The sequence below is a fragment of the Somniosus microcephalus genome, chromosome 10 (assembly GCF_052327205.1).
Source record: "Somniosus microcephalus isolate GS21.2 chromosome 10, FLI_Smic_1.0, whole genome shotgun sequence".
In the NCBI taxonomy this organism is placed as follows: domain Eukaryota; kingdom Metazoa; phylum Chordata; class Chondrichthyes; order Squaliformes; family Somniosidae; genus Somniosus; species Somniosus microcephalus.
This window is the reverse complement of record NC_140996.1, coordinates 117,008,835-117,031,274: the sequence shown is the minus strand read 5'-3', so window position 1 is coordinate 117,031,274 and position 22,440 is coordinate 117,008,835. Positions and strand designations below refer to the sequence as shown.

The following is a 22,440-nucleotide window of genomic DNA, read 5'->3' as shown; positions in this document are numbered from 1 at the left end:
TGCAGTGGATCCAGTGGAGATATTCCACTCGACCATAGTAGAATGTCTCCCTGTGACGAATGCAAACATAGAAAAGGAAACACGAAATGACCCAACACTCTCCTGGGTCTATGATTTAACGGTGAAGGGATGGCCAGCACATGGCGAACCACTGCTGCCAGCATTCTCGCCGAGAAGAGAACAGCTGTCAGTGTGCAGAGGAACCTTGATGTGTGGATCCAGAGTAGTAATTCCACCCAAATTGAAGGATAGAGTGCTCAATGAGCTTCATGAGGGTCATCTGGGAGGGGTAAAAATGAAGAACTTAGCCAGAGCGTTTGTGTGGTGGCCGGGAATCGATAGAGAAATCGAAGAGATGACCAAGAGCTGTACAGGATGCCAGAAGGTCCAAAACGCCCCACCACAAGCCCCTCTACATCCTTGGGAGTGGCCCTCATCTCCATGGCAAAGGGTGCATATTGATTTTGCTGGTCCATTTATGGACTTGATGTTTTTAATTGCGGTGGATGCACATTCAAAGTGGCCAGATGTAATAAAAATGTCCTCAACCACCACAGAAAAAACTATCACAGTCTTACGAACCATATTCGCCAGAAATGGGCTGCCTGAACAGATTTGCTCCGACAATGGACCACAGTTTGTGTCTGAAGAGTTCCGGAGGTTCTTAAAGAACAATGGTGTTAAGCATTACACATCCGCTCCATATCATCCAGCCACCAATGGATTGGCTGAGAGGTTCGTTCAAACATTCAAGAAGGCTATCAAGGCAATGTGTAATGAAGACATACCCCTACAACACAAGGTGGGCAACTTCTTGTTTGCCTACCGGAATGCGACACATGCGGTTACCAACCAAACTCCAGCCATGATGTTCTTCAATCGAAGACTACGATGCCGCTTGGATTTGGTTAAGCCAAACATCAGAAGAGATGTGGAGAACAGGCAGTTTCAGAATATGAATGAAAGGCCGACCAAGAGTTTTAAGATAGGTCAACCAGTTTTGGCCCGGGACTACCGCACAGAGAAATGGCAGCCAGGAACGATCTGCACACGGCAAGGACCTCTAATGTATACCGTGGACGTTGGAGAGAGCATTGTAAGACGCCATGCTGACCAGATTCTAGAGTCACTGGAAAACGTCAATTCCACACCATGATCTGATATACCTGGTGATGAAACCGAAGTACCAATTGCATGTACCTCAGGATCAGTGACATTGGAAGCAGACGAACCAAACAACGACGTTGATCCCGAATCAACTTTGCCAGAAGAACCTGATACACTAAAGAGGCGTTATCCAGACAGAATCAGGAAGCCTCCTCAAAGACTGAACTTATAATTGCTTAACTTCAACTAATGTATCTAGCAACTGTAATTGTAAATATGTTATTTAATTATTAATCGAATGTTATGTACTGTTTAGCTAAAAGGGGAGGAATTGTAGTGTATGTACTTTGCAGAAGGAACTATATTCTGCAGCCCCTGTATACTGCAGTACCAGTAGTGACCACCCCTGTATATAAGCCTGTGTAGTAACTTTTGCATAGTAGTTCCAGGTTGTCTCCGCTCAGTAAAGACCTGTTATAACCAACTCCTGCAGTCCGTGTCTCAATTACACACGGACATAATACTTGCAGTTTCTTGTTTTCTCTCTCCCTCCTTTCTTGAATAGTGAGGTTACATTTGCTATCTTCCAATCTGCTGGGACTGTTCCTGAATCTAGGGAATTTTGGAAGATCACAACCAATGCATCCACTATCGCTGCAGCCACCTCTTTCAGAACCCTAGGATATAGGCCATCAGGTCCCGGGAGTTTGTCTGCTTTTAGTCCCGTTAGTTTCTCAAGTATTTTTTCTCTACTGATATTAATTACTTTAAGTTCCTCACTGTCATTAGCCCCTTGGTTCCCCATTATTTTTGGTATACTTTTTGAGTCTTCTACTGTGAAGACAGATACAAAATATTTGTTTAAAGTCTCTGCCATTTCTTTGTTCCCCAATATAATTTTGCCTGTCTCAGTCTCTAAAGGACCAACACTTGTTTTTGCTACTCTCTTCCTTTGTACATACTTGTAGAAGCTCTTACTGTCAGAAGCACATGAATGATCCTGTTCAACAGTACATTTGATGATCTCCGGCTATGCATCATACTGGCATCATCAGCCATGACTGTGGAGGATAACCTTGACCTCCCAGAAACCACCCACAGCTTTACCTTTCTGGGTCAAAGTGAACCGCTGTCAAATAAATGCATTGTGGTGACTCACAAAAAAGTGAGCATTTATTTGAAAGCTGCTGTTTTGCTGGGCACTAACGAGCTACAGATTGAAAGAGTGGACATAGGTGGTGGCATTGTGCACTTGGGGACCATGGGAGTTTAACCTATGACTCTTTGGTCCTTCAGGGATCTTACCACTGTGTAAAAATGCAATGTCATGCTGCTGTTGATTGTCTACGCAGAAGGAGAGGAAATTACTTGTTCTCGCAAACAATACATCCATTACTTGCTTAATGCATCTGTTCAGCTGCATTAAGCAATGGCAGCCACTCAACTAAAGGCACAAAGGCAGATTGCAACAGAAACCCCCCAAAAAGAAACATATGTGACTGAGAAATAAGCTTTAAATTACACCTGTACTTAGTTGAATATAGGCTCTATAAATTTTCTTCTGCCTTTTCCATGTGCCTGGCAACTACGGGTGTCTGTATAAAATGGACACGAGTAGGAGTCAGCGCAAATGAGCAGAAATGATGGAAAATAGGTTGTTGAATGTCATCACATCATTTGCAATCATCCATCCAAAAATGGGCAGATTTATTTTCCAAAAATTTGTTCGAATGATGTGTGCAACCTTGGCAAAGCTGTATTTATTGCCCATCCCGAATTAGCTCACAAAAGTGGGCTTCTTTTCAAGAAAGAATATCCATAAGAAGAAAAAAATGTTACTGCACTATACTAAGAAACAGTTTGTGTGTCTTTGTAGACTCCCTGATGGGCGGTCTCTTTCTAGTGGACTCCTAAGACGTATCTGATCCCCAATTGCAGTGTTTGTGGCTAGAAAAGCTACTAAAGTGCTTGGTTTACCTTATTTCTGTTCTTTATTTTATGAAACTCTTGTGAAATGATTGTATTTATAAATGTTGGGGATTTTAGGAAATTTTCTAAAGTGTTCAGAGTACTGTAAAATTTGGTGTATAAGTCACACCTTTAAAGCATTTTTTGTGACTGGCAATCTAAAGAGACGTAGTTACAATTTTCATACCTTTACAGACAATCTTTTGCCATTAATCACCCAAGGTAAAAGTCATGGTGGAAAAAATATATGTTGCCGTTAATTATGGAAAACTGTATGTAATGAAGTTTGGATGCAGTGCAATGAACTGAAGGAAAATTTTGAAAGGTAAGCCCTCAAGCTGTCTGATTTTTCTTTTTCTTTAACATCACCACCTAGCATTTACATAACACCTTTAATGTAAAGAATGTCTCAAAGGCAATTCACAGATACTGAGCCAGAGGAGAAGATAGTAGGAGGGATGACCAAAAGGTTGGTTGAAGAGATGGGTTTTCAGGAGGTTCATAAAGGAAGAGAGAGGTGAAGGGATTGAGGGGGGAAATTCCAGAGAGTAGAAACCAGGATGATGAAGGTTCTACTGTCAATGATAGAGAAAAGGATGGTGCACAAGTGGCCGAAGGCAAAGGAAGATCACTCAGAGAGGCATATAGCGCTATATGAGGTAGTGGTGATGCCATGGAGGGATTTAGCAATGAGAATGCAGATTTTAAACTTGGGGATGGGAAGTCCGTGTAGGTCAGCAAGGACAGGGTGATGAGTGAGTGCAACTTATTGCACAACAGGATACGTGTGGCAGAGTTTTGGACAAGTTAGAGTTTATAAAGGGTGGAGAATAGAAGGCCAGCAAGGAATGTATTGGAGTAAAAATGCTGGAAATACTCAGCAGGTCAGGCAACATCTGTGGAGCGAGAAACAGAGTTAACGTTTCAGGTCGATGACCGATGTATTGGAGTAATTGAGTCTGGCGATGATGAAGGCACGTATGAGTTTTAGTGGCAGTGAGGGGCAGAGGTAGGGTTGGGGCGGCAATGCTATGGAGATGAAAGCATATGGTCTTTGTATGGCAAAGATATGGGGGCAAAATTGGGTAGCCAACGGGAGGCGCAAATCAACTAAATTTAGTCCCCATGGGGTCTGAAAGGCAGCTTGAGGTTGAACATAACTTCAAGGCTGTGAACAGTCTGGTTCAGCCTGAAACAGTGGTGAGGAGGAATGGAAACTGTGACAAGAGAACAGTATTTTGTTTATAAATTATTGAAGCAAACAAACCTCAAATAACTCATAGCCACCACTGGTTGTGCAGTGGGACTTTTTCTTCATTGACAATCGCTTAAGCTCCAACTGTCGTTTCCTCTTTCGAGCAATTGTTAGTTCTTTCTCTGTTTGAGAGACCGCTTCATCTTTTACATAGAAATTAGTGGCAGAAGTGCTCTCCTCCCCACTGCCTTCTTCCTCATCCTGTATAAAAATACGGCGTGAATTGCCTTTTATCTTCCTTACTGGTTTGCTATAAATTTCACTATCTGAACTGCTGTCACTGTCTGTGAATGTGTTACTCAAACGTAAACGTTTCCTTTGAATAACATTATCCTCATCTGAGCTCTCTGTGGTTTTATTGGCTGGGTTCTGCTCTTCTTCTTCAACTGAGGTACTGCTCCTTGGCTCTTCATCATCACTCTCCTCACATGCAGATTCCTCTTCCTCGTCCGTGTCACACAAACAAGAAACTGAGTACATCCGTGTGCGCCTTCGGTCAATGCGTGATTTAAGTAAACATTGTGTTGTGCTGGTTCTTGCTCTTGTTTTGTATTTAGCAATTGCAGTTGCCATTGTTTCTGATTAAGAAGCAAACATAAAATGTAAGAAATTTAAAAAAATTAATATAATGCTTATATCTATTATTACTAAATACTCTATGTCTATCATCTGTGTGCACTTCCTGTTGCATAACATCACACCTATCCAGTCACACTTTGTCAGTGGTGACTCAGTTGGTAGCACCCATGTTTCTGAATCAGAAGGTTGTGGGTTCAAGTCCCTCTCCGGGACTTGAGGACAAAAATCTAGGCGGACACTCCACTGCAGTGCTGAGGGAGTGCTGCACTATCAGAGGTGCCGTCTTTCAGATGAGATTTTAAACCGAGGCCCCGTCTGCTCTCTCAGGTAGACGTAAAGATCCCACTATTTTGAAGAAAAGCAAGGGAGTTATCCCCGATGTCCTAGCCAATATTTATCCCTCAATCAGCATCACTAAAACAGATTATCTGGTCATTATCATAGAATGGTTACTACACAGAAGGAGGCCATTCGGCCTGTCGCGCCCATGCCAGCTCTCTGCAAGAGTACTTCAGCTGGTCCTATTCCCCGTAGCCCTGCAAATTGTTTTCCTTCAGGTACTTAGCCAATTCCCTTTTGAAAGCCACGATTGAACCTGCCTCCACCACCCTTTCAGGCAGTGCATCCCTGATCCTAACCACTCGCTGCGAAAAAAGGTTTTTCCTCATGTCGCCTTTGGTTCTTCTGCCAATCACCTTAAATCTGTGTTCCCTGGTTCTCAACCCTTCCGCCAATGGGAACAGTTTCACTCTATCTACTCTGTTTAGACCCCTCATGATTTTGAACACCTCTATCAAATCTCCTCTCAATCTTCTCTGCTCTAAGGAGAACAACCCCGGCTTCTCCAGTCTATCCACATAACTGAAGTCCCTCATCCCTGGAACCATTCTTGTAAATCTTTACTGCACCAGTGTTTTTTAAAGATTCATCATAACTTCCTTGCTTTTGTACTCTATGGGTTCGATTTTCATTGGGCCGTTGAGGCGGGATTGGAGGCGTGTGGGGGATAAAATCGCGAAATTGGGGGGCACGAACCCATCCGGCCCCCAACCCGCCTCCGTGCCAGTTTCAATGGAGGTGGATGCCCGACCTGTGCTGGGACCCACCTCCGAGGCGGGAAGGGGATTAGTGCCAATTAACTGCCTGTTAACAGGTAGTTAACAGGCAGTTTTTAGCCTAATCCCTATTTTTATCCCTGAAGTGTGGGATTCCCGACGGCTCCAAACCACGCCAAGTTAACGAGGCAGACCGTCGGGCTGAAGGGCTTGGAGAGGGTTCGAGATGTCCGGTGTTCAGGTGAGTGATGTGTGCATGAGTGCAGAGGTAAGTGTGTTTGGTGTGTGTAAAGTGTTTAAATAAGTTTTACTTACCTTTACAGCCTTCCTTCCTTCAGGACTCGGGAGTCCCTCATCTCACCGGCACAGAAAGCAGAATGGCCGCGAGCTGTCAAAAGTTGCAGCATTCAGCTTTCTGTTCTGGAGAGATCTCTAAATCAGATTGAGAGGAAGGAATTAGTGTACAGATTGTCAGTGTTTGACAGCTTCAAACAGCTGATATTTCATCTGTCAAAATCTCTTGACAGATGAAATGTCAATCTGTGATGTCACCTGTTGCCGGGTGGCCCTTAATTGGCCTGCTGAGCCCTCTGGGTGAGCTCAACAAGGTCAATCAAGTGAAAATTGCATGGGTTGGCCACAACTCGATGGAGGTGGGACTACAACCCCAAAAGTTGTAGTCCCGCCTCCTACACGCCTCCAGTATCAAAATCCAGCCCTATGCCTCTATTTATGAAGCCCAGGATGCTGTATGCTTTTTTAACCGCTTTCTCAACCTGCCCTACCACCTTCAACGATTTGTGCACATATACCCCCAGGTCTCTCTGTTCATGCACTCCCTTTAGGATTGTACCCTTTAGTTTATATTGCTTCTCCTCGTTCTTCCTACCAAAATGTATCACTTTACACTTTTCTGCATTAAATTTCATCTGCCATGTGTCCGCCTATTATGTGACACTTTATCAAATGCCTTTTGGAAATCCATGTACACCATATCAACTGCATTGCCCTCATCAACCCTCTCCATTACCTCTTCAAAAAACTCAATCAAATTAGTTGAACACAATTTGCCTTTAACAAATCCATGCTGGCTTTCCTTATTTTATCCATACTTGTCCAAGTGACTGTTAATTTTGTCCTGGATTATCGTTTCTAAAAGCTTCCCCACTACAGAAGTTAAGTTGACTGGCCTGTAGTCGCTGGGTTTATCCTTACACCCTTTTTTGAACAAGGGTGGAACATTTGCAATTCTCCAGTCCTCTGCCACCACCCCCATATCTAAGGAGGATTGGAAGATTATGGCCAGTATCTCCACAATTTTCACCTTTACTTCCCTCAGCATCCTAGGATGCATCCTATTTGGTCATGGTGACTTATCTACTTTAAGTACAGCCAGCCTTTCTAGTACTTCCTCTTTATCAATTTTTATCTCATCCAGTATCTCAACTACCTCCTCTTTCACTATGACTTTGGTAGCATCTTCTTCTTTGGTAAAGACAGATGCAAAGTACTTATTTAGTACCTCAGCCATGCCCTCTGCCTCCATGTCCCTATTCGGCCCCACCCCTCCTATTACTACCCGTTTACTATTTATATGCCTATAAGAGACTTTTGGATTCCCTTTTATATTTGCTGCCAATCTATTCTCATACTCTCTCCTTGCTCTTATTTCCTTTTCCACTTCCCCTCTGAACTTTCTATATTCAGCCTGGTTCTCACTTGTATTCTCAACTTGACCTCTGTCATACATATCATATTGCTGTTTGTGAGAGCTTGCTGTTCGCAAATTGGCTACTATGTTTCCTACATTACAACGGTGACTACACTTCAAAAAGTACTTCATTGGCTGTAAAGCAATTTGGGATGTCCGGTGGTTGTGAAAGGCGCTATGTAAATCCAAGTCTTTCTTTCTTTTTTATTAACTCAAAATAAAACAGCAGCAAATCAGAATTGAAGTAGTATGGAAGGCACAGATGGAAAGTAACTAGAAAACTGCCAATGAGAAACTACTAAAGGCTTATATAAACAACTGATCCCAAATGATCAGTCAAAAAAACGTAGCAATGAAGGAGATGAACCATATTTCACAATTGTAAACTTAACTATAAATTTCCATTTTGTGTCGTTGAATACCTTCTTTAATGTTTTTATATGTAGACCTTTCGCAAAAGCCTGGACTTCGACTTAATAAGGACAGGACAGGAGCAATGCATCTGTAGTGTGCTGCTCCTGTCCAGGTACAGAAGCACCGAGATCTCCTGTATTGGGCCATTAACATGACCTGGGAGTAATCCTGGTGCAGACCCATCCCCTGCCAGGGCCTAGAAGGGACAGGAAATTTCAACCAGTAGGTGCGGCAAAACCTCCGAGATGAGGGCCTTCTATCGAGGTCAGCAGTCAGAAATCCCCGATTACTTCAAAACTTCAGCGAGGGGAGGAACAAAAAGGCTACTTAACTGTGAAGATGGCTTCAGGAGCACGGTGGCATAGTGGTTAGCACTGTTGCCTCACAGTGCCAGGAACCCGGGTTCGAATCCGGCCTCGGGCGACTGTCTGTGTGGAGTTTGCACATTCTCCCCGTGTTTGCGTGGGTTTCCTCCGGGTGCTCCGGTTTCCTCCCACAGTCCAAAGATGTGCGGGTTAGGTTGATTGGCTATGATAAAATTGACCCTTAGTGTTAGGGGGATTAAATATGTGGGGTTACGGGGATAGGGTGGGATATGTGTTGGTGTAGGGGTTACGGGGATCGGGTGGGATATGTGTCGGTGCAGGCTCGATGGGCCGAAATGGCCTCTATCTGCACTGTGGGGTTTCTGTGATTCTGTGATTAAGCAACTTCAGGAGAACACAGTCAGCTTAGTAGATGGAGCAGATAGATGTAAAATTAATTTTAATGCAGAGAAATTGGGTTATATATTTGGGGACAAACGATAAGGAGAGGAAATATACATTAAATGGTAAAACTCATAATAGCTTTTCAAAAGGAAGTGGATAAATTTGAATTTTTTTAAACCTACAGGGAAAGAGTAGAGTAATGGGACCAAGTGGATAATTTGTTCAGAGAGCTGACACAGTCATAATGGGCAGAATGGTCTCCTTCTGTGCTGTAAAATTCTATCATTATAAAACAGAGCAGTCGTCTGTATTGTGTGCGAGAGAAACTTTGCTTTTGATTATTATGTTCTCTACTTTTTCAGTACCGATTTGCTGCTTTTTTATTTTCAGCCAATCAATAAAGGGTGACACTGAAATGCTGACACCAAATGTTAACACCTTCTAAATGTTGACATAAATATTACTCAAAAATTGTGACACAGGAAGGAAGGTTAACATGTACAGGAAGTGTGTGCTATACGCAAGACTTTTAATATATAATGCATCTATATCCTAGAAGACTTCCCATTGGCCACAGTGAGTTGGAGCAGATGCTACTTTTTAACAATGGGGGGTGTAACCAAATTGTGGCACAGACAGTATGACAGGAAGCAAGTATGATACTTACACAAAGTGTGCTACATGCAAGACTTTGAATATAGATGTATGCATCTAATGTTGCTGATTAAATTAAGTAATGTTTCCCTCCTTCCCTGTTGAGCTAGCTTAATTTCTCTCTTTCTCCAACTGAAAGGGCAGGCAATCAACCTATTTCCAAGGCAATTGCCAATCCTAATCTCGTGTGAATTATAAAGAGATATTAAAGAGGAGCCTACATTGAATTATTAAAATTTCCTCCCCTTTTTCAATGTGGCGAAGCATTTGGCCTCTGTGGCATCAACACAATGTATTTTCCTGAATTCAGGGTTAAAATTCTATGCTATTCCGCTGCTTCAGGTTTACCCAACTATACAGAGAATAATTGATACCCAGGAGTGAACGATTACAAGATGGTAACTTTCATTGAGGATTACAGATGACATCATAGATATAACTCATTCTTTACTCAAGTAACCTAAGTGTCTGCTGAAACCGGAGGTTAGGATTACATCATACTGTTTGTAGTTAAATTGGTATTTACATTTTATATGTTTTTATACCATTTTTGTGGATGTTAGTGCAGATGAAGATTGTCAACATAATTCATGTGTTTGACACACACTAGAACATTAATAACTGGAGCATTATTACTGTAAAGTAATTTTTAAACATTCTGCATTTGATTACTAGGAATTTCCACTTCCAGTACATCCATTATATGCTGATATTTTACATAAAAATAGCTAGCTGGGAGCAATTATAAGATGATAATCTCAACAGTTGTTTCCAATGATGTCATAAATCCAAAACAGCAATGCTCAAATGCTTTTCATGATTATCTGAAGCTTAGGGAGTTCAAGGGTTGATATTATTCCATTTTGGGTCTCTTCTGTTTTACTGGCAACATGCCAACTAATGCACTCCACGTCCTTGAAGCACATTAATCTCCATAATGAAGGATTAATCACTGCAAGCTTACTAAATGATAATCTACAGTTCATTACCAGGAAGTAAAATGTTTAGCATGCATATGCAAATTACTACTCCATCTCCAACCTCCATTTCCTCTCCAAAATCCTTAAACGTGTTGTCACCTCCCAAGTCCGTGCCCATCTTTCACACAACCCCATGTTTGAACCTCTCCAATCAGACTTCTGTCCCTGTCACAGCACAGCACAGCTCTTATCAAAGTCACAAATTACATCCTATGTGATTGTGACTGTGGTAAACAATTCCTCCTCATCCTCTAGACCTGTCTGCATCCTTTGACACAGCTGACCACACCATCCTTTTCCAATGCTTCTCCTCTGTCGTCCAGCTGGTTGAAACTGCTCTCGCCTGGTTCCATTCCTATCTATCCAGTCGTAGCCAGAGAATCACCTGCAATGGTTTCTCTTCCCGCTCCCGCACCGATACCTCTGGAGCCTACCAAGAATCTATCCTTGGCTTCCTCCTATTTCTTACCTACATGCTGTCCCTCAGCGACATCATCCGAAAACACATTAGGTTCCACATGAACGCTGATGACACCCAGCTCTACCTCACCACCACCTCTCTGAACCTCTCCACTGTCGATTTGTCAGACTGCTTGTCCGACATCCAGTATTCGATGAGCAGAAATTTCATCCAACTAAATATTGGGAAGACCGAAACCTTTGTCTTCGGTCCCCGCCATAAACTCTGTTCCCTAGCCACCAACTCCATCGCTCTCCCTGGCTACTGTCTGAGGCTAAACCAGACCATTTGCAACTTGTGTCTTATTTGACCCTGAGATGAGTATACGACTCCATATCTGCTCCATCACAGAGTGCCGACTGCCACCTCCGTAACCTTGCCCGTCTCCATCACTGCCTCAGCTCATCTATTCCTGAAACCCTCATCCATGCCTTTGTTATGTCTAGACTCGACTATTCCAATGCTTTCGTGGCTGGCCTCCCACCTTGCACTTTCCGTAAACTTGAGCTCATCCAAAACTCTGCTGCCTGTATCTTAACTCTTCTACATTGGCTCCCAGTCCAGCAACACCTCAATTTAAAATTCCCATCCTTACTTTCGAATCCCTCCCTAGCCTTTCCCCTCCCTTTCTCTGTAACCTTCTTCAGCCCTACAACCCTCAGAGATCTCTGTGCTCCTCCAATTCTGGCCTCTTGCGCATTAGGGTTGCCAACTCTGGTTGGAGGCATTCCTGGAGGTTTGATCATGTGACATTCTGACCACATGACATCTAACCATGTGATGCCCAATCACATGACATCTGATCACATGACTTTTACAACTTATTGCATTTACCTTATAGTGGTAAGGTCCCCTGTACTTCAGTATTTTTGCTCGTAGTTTTGTGGCAGCACTTGTTGTACGACAAGTTACAAGAACCAAGAGACCACCCATGAGCAGGCGAAGAGGGGAAACCGAGGGTGGGGAATTGATTCGCAGAGGGGAAACCAGACGTTGAAGGACTTTGATTCCGCCAGTTACTAATGGTAACTCATTGAAATTGCACTCATTCTAATAGTAAAGTGGTAATACTCCGATTCCCCTCATAACCTACAATAACTCACTGATTGTTATTTGTAACTAGTAGTAATAGGTGTAATCCATGTTACCTTTAAGCGGCACAGCTGGTGAATCGGCTTTTAAATAGAAAAACCGTGCATGCATGGAATTTTTAGAGGAGACAGTGGGTGTAATGCCCTGATCTCCTACCTGTAACTAGTAGTAATCCGATAACCTGCTGATATTTTACCCTGAAATCATAGCCCAAAGCCCCCTGCAGTGCATCAGGCTCCCCAGTAGGTGCCACTTTTAACAGGCCTGATCTCTCTCTTCCTATCTCCTTGGATTCTCTGTTTGAACTCCGGTTACATGTGAAGGTGACCACTCTGAACTGGGAACCTCAGTCAGAGCTGATCTGTACTTGGACTTCGCACATCAAAACCAGCCAGCACAGACCGACCTGAACCAAACCAAGAGGTTGTACAAAGGGCAGCGGGCTCAGTATTTGAGGCACTTCTCACATGGAAGATTGTCCTAAACTCAGCTTGGCACCAACATTTCTAAACCACTACATGAGCTCGGAATAGATAAAAAAACATTTTCATAGAATTCTATAAATTACAGCATAGGAGGAGGCCATTTGGCCCCTGGTGCTGGCGTTCACTCCAGTAACCCCATTCCCCCCGGGCAAGGTCATTTTATATTCCTTTTCAAATATATATCCCATTCCTTTTGAAATGAAGTTTCAGTCTCTACCTCAACTGCCACATGTAGTGAAGTGTCCCATGGTCTAATAGTCCTCAGTTAAGAACTTTCCTCCTTCCTTTGCCCTTGTTTCTTCCACTGAGAATCCCTGGTTTCCATTCCCTAGTTCCCCATTTGCCCACCAATGGAAATAATCTTTCAATATTTACTCACAGTAAGGTCCCCAGGATTCATTAACACCCCTTTACTGGCTACTCCTCTCTCAATGCCTCTCCCACTCACCACCTCGCTGCTGCTGCTCCCGCTCCCGGCTCTGTGGGAAATACTGGTACCCTCCCTCCCCTTGCTTGAGCCCTGATTACTAGTCCCCTTCTCACCCAGGACCTCCCATATCCTAATTTCCCATCTCTACCTCGGAGCTCACATTCCCCAGTCTCCATTATTCCTCCTGATCCCCCAATCTCCCCTTGATCCCCAATCTCCTTCTCTTCTTCCCCCACTCTCAAGCCATCCGATTTCTGAGCCCTCACGAGTTCAGAGACTCCCCGATTCCCAACTCTACTGTCCCCTGCCGACTATGCTCCACGTGGTCGAAGCTCTTTGCGGCGGTGGTCGGGTGACTTCACAAAGCCTGAGGCTTTAACAGCAACTGGTGACGTCATGGAGCTGGGGGTGGGTGGGAGATGTGTGGTTGCGCACGATGGCGAGAAACTATGGCTGATCTCCTGGGCTGCTGGAGGTATAGCTCGGGAGGGGTACCCCCAATTCTGGGAAATTCCAGGAGGGTGGAGAACCCTATTGTGCATCCACAATTTCATCACTCCAAAATTGGCATCTATGCCTTCAGCTGCTTAGCCCTAAGCTCTACAATTCCCTCCCTAAACCTCTCTCTCTCCTCCTTTAGGATGTGACTTAAAACGTATGTCTTTCACCAAGCTTTTGGTCACCTACCCTAATATCTCTGTGGCTTGGTGTCAAATTTTGTTTGATAATGCTCCTGTGAAGCACCTTGGGACATTTAAAGGCACTATATAAATGCAAGCTGTTGTCAATAAATTACACAAATGATTCAGATAATGTTGAACTGCAAATAAAGCTTGTATTTTTTGTTCATTGATATCGCTTTTAATTGTTTGATGCTGAATGTTTGATTTTGTTTCCAAGTAAAACCTATGACGTCAAGTTGACAGTGTGATTGCTGTGTGACATGGACTCTGATTGGAGATCAGATTTAGGTAGACACCTTCCCTTGTCACGTAAGACTTGTTAACCAGCTGACGTGCTGAACATCCACACAATGATTGGGTAGGGAGCTTTGTATTACCAGCGTGGCACAAGCGGAGGACTGCAACATTGATTTGTTGAGAGCGCGGCGCTGGACCGGAAGCGCCTGGAACTGGGCTGGGATTGGTTGGAAAGAGCGGCGCTAGACCGGAAACGCCTGGAGCTGGGATTGGTTGGAAAGCGTGGCACTGGACCGGAAGCGTCTGGAGCTGTGGCCTCCAAGACGCGCAGTGCAACGCATTTTATAAGCCTTCACACAAACTTTCAATTAAATCACTTTTTTTTAAAAAGGATAAGTGGGATGATTTTCTTTTTACACTGCTACTTTTTATAAGCGTAATTGATTCACTAGCGGGTACAAACAGTACCTAATCCTGAACTCACCAGACAAATGGTTTCTGCTTGGTTCCTTCACTGCCTCCTCAGCTTTAGTGTTATTAAAGCGAGCTTTGCCTGTGGCTTTTGTTCCTGATAAAGCAGCAACGACGCTTTCGCTTCCGCACTTTATTTTTGCGAGACGTTTGTGTTGTCATGGGTTCAAACACGCCCACTTTGTTTACTGATTCCGAGGCGGGCGATTTGAAATAGTTGTGCAATGAAATGACTGGCGAACACCAACGGTGGGTAATTGAAGTCCCCTCTGAACTGGAAGCAATATCGGCAAAATGTCCATTGGCAGCTTTCAGTGTGCAAATGAAAGTAAAATCGCTTGGTTCCAATGGATTCCATGGTAAGGTAGCTCTACACTTGCATGAGAATAAATGAATAAAACAGATTCCACCTATATCTTTGCGATCGTTTCATGTAACTTGAGTAAATGTGAAAAAATGGAGGAAGAAACGATTTTTTAAATGTTAATGACTTTTAAAACACTAATGCCGGCACTTGCAACACCCCCAAAAATATTTTCTGAAAAGACTTCTTTAACAAATAGCTGTATTGTCACTTCCCCCCCCCCCCCCACAAAAAAAAGAGATATTTCTGCCTTTAATTCTTTTCAATACATACTAATTAATTTCCACAGATCCTGCTAGTTATTCAGATGTTATACATACAGCCTTCTAGAAATATACTAATTGTTGCACATTTGGCCCAGAAATTCGGGTTGGGGGCTTCCCGCGGGTGTAAGCCCCCGACCTACACTTACCTTGCGCGCCAGCAGTTGAGCTCTGGGCTCCCGTGGAAGCCTGGCCCAGCTGCTGGCGCGCTGTGCTTGTGTGTCCCAGGGGCGTAGTTAGTGCGATGCGTCCCCTGGGATCACGTGAGCCATGGGCAGCCAATCAGAGGAGGGAAAAGCCCATTCATAAGATTGACCGGAAGACCTGTCTAAACTTATGAATATACGGGCCCCAAAATAACAGTAAACCTTCAAATAATTTTTTTTTTAAATAAACTATAAATTACATTAAATAACTATTTTAAACAATAATTAAAATTTTTGAAAAAAATAATTTTATAAAAAAAAGGGGCTAAAAATAAACTTACCTTTAAAGTATTTAAAAATAATAAACCTGTGGAAAAAATGTTTTAATTTTAATTAATTCACCACTTACCTTTTAAAATGCAGGCCTTGCGCCTGGTTTTTACATTTCTAAAATCTAAAGACTTACCCTCATGGAAAAACCTGTAAAAAAAAACGTAAGTTCAAAGCGCACGGGTAGACTCCCGCGCGCACGCGTTCGACCTCTGAACCCCTTCGTTCAGAGGAACGGAAGTGCCGGTTTCCCGCGCATGCACAGTGCATGCAAGAAACCGGCACTTCCATCGGGTCCACGCATGAGTACCCCTTGCGTACTCACATGTTGGGACCTGAATTTCTGGGCCAATGTGATTCCCTGCTAATAGCATAAATTGTCTTTTCAGTCCCCACTAATACACTGCAATTTCCAATGTAATGAGGGATTGTAATTTGCCCTGTTAATTAGCACTGCTTTGCTCTGTGATGTCAATGTGATCAGTTACTTATTTTGGGAACTGAGTTGACTGCAATTTACTTACGGTTAAATGTGGAGTCAGATGGCAGTCATCAAAGCTACAAATTATTTTGAAGAATGGTAGGTAGTGTTAAATCTCAAGAGTTTAATAACCTTGCTTGTATAACAATTAAAAGAGTATGCAGGAGACAGAGTTCAGTTAACAGCCATGACTTTCCAGAATCTTCTCCACTTCATGCACTCTATTTCCCATAGTGCATTGCACATCACAACTACAGTAAGCTATGTGGGACAATTCAAATACAACATTCAAAATACACAACAGGTAGCAGATATCCTAAGGAGCCTTCAGCTGAACTTTTTCCAGTACAAGTGCCCACTCCATTTTCATTACCAAAGCAGTTAAATGAGACATAGAACTTAAATTGTCAATCTTGCTTTTAGTTCCTGCAACTACATCAGGCTTTTGTTGCAAGTGTTGGGTTTGTCTGTGTGCTTCCCAGACGAGTAGCCGGACAATACGCACTGTCTTACAAATGGACAAGTACCACTAGGTGACTGGCATCTACTGAACCATACTCCAGCATGAGTGCTTTCAGGACAGGAGGAAATTGATACAGAAGAACAAGGTTTTGTCAAAAATACAAATAATTTGAACAGCTGTTGAGTGAACTAATTGGATTTATTCATAGAATCTGAAAGGTACCACAGGTTGGGATAGTTAGTCCAGAATCTAGTACTGCAACGTTACCTTGGTTCATAGCTTCTTGTGATTGTGCTGGTTATTTTGTCGAACTATAAAAATGATCAAAAAGGCTCAAACCACTGCAAAGTCTGGTTGATATTTAAAAGTACCATCTGTACGAGAACACATCTGCAACATTCTTGATTAAAAAGAGAAGTCTGGTTTATTTTGGTGTTGGAGCTACTTGGTCACGATGATAATGCTGTAGAGCTGATATCTGATTTGCATCATTTTGCTATTCTAGTTATTTCATTCCTGGTTCCTGATTTCTCCCCCCCCCTCTCTTACAGGGGTCATTGGATAGCAATCAGGAGCAGGAACTTTGGCTGGCTGATTTTTCTCCTCCCTAGCCTGAGGACAAGGTGACCAATTGTAGTACTCCCGCCACTTGTCTAATTGAGATCAGCTAACTCCACATAGACTACTGACTGAATCTGGGGCCTTTCACTATATGCAGTTCAGTGCAACACATTCAGACAGTGCACTTACCATCGGAAGAACCGTAGAAGTTTAATTTACAGAAGGACGACATTTAGTCCATCTTGTCTTTTCAGGCTCTTTGTTGGAGCAATCCAAATCTAATCCCATTGACCTGTTCTCTTCCCCAAAGCCCTGTATCTTCCTCTGCTTTAAATATTTATCCACTTGTTCATTAAAAAATGCAATGATCTCTGCCTCAATCACTCCTTGTGGCAAAGTATCCCCTATTCCAATAATTCTCCTAACCTCTTCCCTCACTCTCCTAGTAACACTTTTAAATTGATGACTCCTTGTCACTAACTCCCCAACCAGAGGAAGTATTTTCTCCCTATTCCACTTCTCAAAGCCCTTTTATAATTTTAAAATCTCAATTAAATTTTCCTCTTCTCTGCTCCAGTAGAAATGGGCTCAGTATCTCATGCATCTCATAACTACAGTTTATCATTGCTGATCTTATTCTGATAAATCTATGCTGTATGTTCTGTATGGCATTAATGTCTTTTCTATATTGGGGCACCCACAACTGAACACAGAACTTTTAACTGTGGCCTAAGTATTGGTTCATACAAATTAATCATCACCAATCGTCAATATAGAAATAAAAATAAAAAACAAATACAGGAAATTTGAAATAAAAGGAAAAAGTGTTGGAATTGTACAGGAAGCCAGTCAGCAAGAAGATAAAAATAAATATGTTTCAGGTGGGATCCTTTACCCAAAGAATATTTTTGTATAATTTCTTTATTATCTATTTTATCATTTATTTAACTTATTTCTTATTTTCTTTTAAATATTAATCTTACCTTTTCCCCTGGATCGCCACAGACCTGACTCATTACTGAGCTGGGATCCATATCAATAAATTTGGTTGGTCTTTGGCTGAAACCTCTGTTCCAAAGGCTGGATGCCCTGTTCTCCCCAGATGGCCTCCCAGTCTGGATGCCCTGTTGTCCCCAGGTGGCCTCCCAGTCTGGATGCTCTGTTCTCCCCAGGTGGCCTCCCAGTCTGGATGCTCTGTTCTCCCCAGATGGCCTCCCAGTCTGGATGCTCTGTTCTCCCCAGGTGGCCTCCCAGTCCGGATGCCCTGTTGTCCCCAGGTGGCCTCCCAGTCTGGATGCTCTGTTCTCCCCAGGTGGCCTCCCAGTCCGGATGCCCTGTTCTCCCCAGGTGGCCTCCCAGTCTGGATACTCTGTTCTCCCCAGGTGGCCTCCCAGTCTGGATGCTCTGTTCTCCCCAGGTGGCCTCCCAGTCTGGATGCTCTGTTCTCCCCAGGTGGCCTCCCAGTCTGGATGCCCTGTTCTCCCCAGGTGGCCTCCCAGTCTGGATGCCCTGTTGTCCCCAGGTGGCCTCCCAGTCTGGATGCTCTGTTCTCCCCAGGTGGCCTCCCAGTCCGGATGCCCTGTTGTCCCCAGGTGACCTCCCAGTCCGGATGCCCTGTTGTCCCCAGGTGACCTCCCAGTCTGGATGCTCTGTTCTCCCCAGGTGGCCTCCCAGTCTGGATGCTCTGTTCTCCCCAGGTGGCCTCCCAGTCTGGATGCTCTGTTCTCCCCAGGTGGCCTCCCAGTCCGGATGCCCTGTTGTCCCCAGGTGACCTCCCAGTCTGGATGCTCTGTTCTCCCCAGGTGGCCTCCCAGTCTGGATGCTCTGTTCTCCCCAGGTGGCCTCCCAGTCTGGATGCTCTGTTCTCCCCAGGTGGCCTCCCAGTCCGGATGCTCTGTTCTCCCCAGGTGGCCTCCCAGTCTGGATGCTCTGTTCTCCCCAGGTGGCCTCCCAGTCCGGATGCCCTGTTGTCCCCAGGTGACCTCCCAGTCTGGATGCTCTGTTCTCCCCAGGTGGCCTCCCAGTCTGGATGCTCTGTTCTCCCCAGGTGGCCTCCCAGTCCGGATGCCCTGTTGTCCCCAGGTGACCTCCCAGTCTGGATGCTCTGTTCTCCCCAGGTGGCCTCCCAGTCTGGATGCTCTGTTCTCCCCAGGTGGCCTCCCAGTCTGGATGCCCTGTTCTCCCCAGGTGGCCTCCCAGTCTGGGTGCTCTGTTCTCCCCAGGTGGCCTCCCAGTCTGGATGCTCTGTTCTCCCCAGGTGGCCTCCCAGTCTGGATGCCCTGTTCTCCCCAGGTGGCCTCCCAGTCTGGATGCCCTGTTCTCCCCAGGTGGCCTCCCAGTCTGGATGCTCTGTTCTCCCCAGGTGGCCTCCCAGTCTGGGTGCTCTGTTCTCCCCAGGTGGCCTCCCAGTCTGGATGCTCTGTTCTCCCCAGGTGGCCTCCCAGTCTGGATGCCCTGTTCTCCCCAGGTTGCCTCCACTCCCAGTCCTCAAGCCATTTACCTGGACTCCAAACATTTGATCACCTGCTTTGATGCTGCCCCACCTGCCCATAGCCTATCGGTGAGCCTTGGGCTACTAGCATACCTAATACGTACCTGCCTACTGAAAATGGTCATCCACCTACTCTTGGCCCGTCTTCAGGCTGTCAGGCACCCTCTTCTTCCCCAGTTTCCAAGTGCAAAGCTAGGAACCAGCAATTTATTTTTTGGTAGATCATAGTGCTATAAGCACTTTAAAAAAAAAATAATTTCAGCGGGAGCGGACAGAAGGATAACCAGAGGAGCAAAGTGCAAGGGACTGCACAGTGCAAATGAGAGGATTCATGAGTGCAAATAGAACAAGTGGGTGGTGAGAAGGGGAGGTTGTAGGGCAGGGAGAGGGAAAGGGGTAGCGGATGAAAAAGAACATGGTGAAGGAGGAGAGGAGGCCTGGAAGCATCCAGACTGGGAGGCCACCTGGGGAGAACAGAGCATCCAGTCTGGGAGGCCAAAGGCCTGAGGTGCTGGAAGAATGGGGTGGCTGGGTTAAGTAATATTAACATAAAATAACATTTTAATATAAAATAATGAAGTTACATTTAAATAAACTTTACCCGGCACAGCTACATGCTCCATTGAATACATTTAACTAAAACTAAAACAAAACTTACCTGCACATTTACCACTGGAACATGCAACTTCCACCCTTAGGAAGTTCCTTTCCTGCCATGTCGCCCATCACTTCCTATCTGAAAGAATAGAAGCAAGAGAAAGAAGAAGAGCACAGACAGCAGAAAAGAAGAGAACCACAGAGATGAGTACAGGAGAAAGAAACAGAAGGAGAAGAAGACAGAAACACAGAGAAACAAAGCACAGATATCAGACACTGAATAAGGGGGTGGCCATTTAGGACTGAGCTGAGGAGAAATTTCTTCACTCAAAGGGTTGTTAATCTTTGGCATTCTCTACCCCAGAGGGCGGTGGGTACTCAGTCATTGAGTATATTTAAGACAGATCGATAGATTTTTGGGTACTAAAAGAACCAAGGGATATGGGAATAGTGCGGGAAGGTGGAGTTGAGGTAGAAAATCAGCCATGATTTTATTGAATGGCGGAACAGGCTCGAAGGGCTGAATGGCCTACTCCTGTTCCTATTTCTTATGTTCTTATGAATGTTCTGTCTTACAGTGAGTAATGCTAGAGGAGGTCCACTAATATATAATAATTGTATGTATATGTGATCAAATAATGAAACTGTTAATTAAATAGCATCCATTAAGCTATTGTTCATTCCAGCTTCACCACAGTTTAGCTCTATATAGACTTTACGGGGGGAAAATTCAGTACCTTGGCGCCTCCCGTTAGCGGCATCTGCTGATGCTAACGGGACGCTAGAGCATTATCACCGGAGCGAGACGAACCCAAAGTCGCACACCAAATCCCGTTCCGCCCCCCGCAGCGCCGTTGCTAACAATTATCGCCGGGAGCCTCAACGCCAGGTGGATCATGATGTTAGTGAGTGTGCAAAATTGATTGTCGCCACCTACCTTAGCGTCTGGAGGAAACAGCGACAAGGAGAGCTGGCATGAAGCAACAGGAAGCCGGCTTCAGGGACGTTATTTAAAGGATCATCAGTAATGTGTCGCAGCTGTAGGTTAATGGAGGTTCAGTGCTTTCTTGTCAGTTTTACAGTGCAACAGTGTCATTCTGTGATTTGAAGGTTATTTAGTGTCAGGAGTGTTGTGGCAACTAAAAAGTAGTTACATTTATGCTTAAAAAAATCAAACTGCTACACTTGGTTACATTAATGTGCGCTGTACTGGCAGTCAACCTTGCTTTCCAGGATCTACAGCAGAGGCAGCGAGAAAGACTGGAACATGTGGCTAGAGGGAGGAGGAGGACCATGAGGGCTCTCAACAGAAGGCCTTACCCTGCGAGGATATTCTGAGAGCACTTCTCCTACCTCCAATTAAGCGAGGAGCAGTCTATGAGAAGGCTCTGCTTCACCAAGGAGGTGGTCACAGAAATCTGCAACCAGTCCTCCAGCCTCAGATCAAGATGACCATGGCTCTCTCAGTGGCAGTCAACATCACCGTCGCCCTCAATTTCTTCGCCAGTGGATCCTTTCCAGTCTCCAACAGGAGACATTGCTAACATATCGCAGTTCACTGTTCATCGCTGCATCCGGGATGTCACAGAGGCTCCCTACAGTAGGAGAAGGGATTACATTTCCTTGCCCATCACCAGAGAGAAGCAGGACGAGCGTGCATGTGGCTTTGCCAGGATAGCAGGATTCCCCATGGTGTAGGGCGCCATTGACTGCACCCACGTGACTTTGCGGGCACCGCACAACAATCCTGAGATCTTCCGTAACCGCAAAGGCTACCACTCACTTAATGTGCAGTTGGTGTGTGACCACAGACAGCTAACCCTCTATGTCAATGCCCACTATCCTGGCAGTAGCCACAGTGCCTTCATCCTGCACCAGACCGGTGTGCCAGCACTCTTCCAGCCACCACGTCAAGCTTGCGGCTGGCTGGCCGGAGACCAGTGCTATCTGCTCTTCACCTGGCTCATTACTCCCCTCCACAACCCCAACGCTCCTGCCCAGCACTCATATAATGAGAGCCATGCTGCCACCAGGAACATCATCGAGCAGACCATCGGCCTGCTGAAGCAACGGTTCCATTGCCTTGACCACTCGGGAGGAGCCCTCCAGTACTTAGCTGAGCGGGTGTCCCATTTCGTGGTGGTCTGCTGCATGCTCCACAACTTGGCCATCATCAGGGCCCAGCCCTTGCCACCAGAGATTGCAGGACCACCTCAGGAGAAGGAAGAGGGAGAGGAGGAGGACGAGGAGGAGGAACAGGAGCGAGGGAGGAGGCAGCCACTCAATCGGCCTTCCGGAAGGACGGTCCTTGACCACCTCGTCAGACTGCAGTGCCAATGAATTAAACCCCAGATCCCTGTTGCTCACCACATCCTCATCTTTCCATCCCTATCGCAGGCCATATCACAGCACAAACCTGAAATAAAACACGCCACAAAATAATGCAAACTAAA

The 22,440-nt window shown here is 44.8% G+C and overlaps 1 protein-coding gene across 2 annotated transcripts in view; it reads right to left on the bottom strand.

The window, feature by feature from the left end:
* Positions 1-14,860, bottom strand: part of ccdc82 (coiled-coil domain containing 82) — a 94,300-nt gene extending 79,440 nt beyond the window's left edge. For both annotated transcript variants that reach the window (XM_085998740.1, XM_085998739.1), the window contains exons 1-2: positions 14,305-14,860; positions 4,343-4,908 (exon numbers count right to left, since the gene is read on the bottom strand). In XM_085998740.1, the coding sequence (XP_085854866.1) occupies positions 4,343-4,903 (561 nt within the window). In that variant the 5' untranslated portion in view covers positions 4,904-4,908; positions 14,305-14,860. The remainder of the gene's footprint in view (positions 1-4,342; positions 4,909-14,304) is intronic.
* Between the last annotated feature and the right edge of the window lie 7,580 nt (positions 14,861-22,440).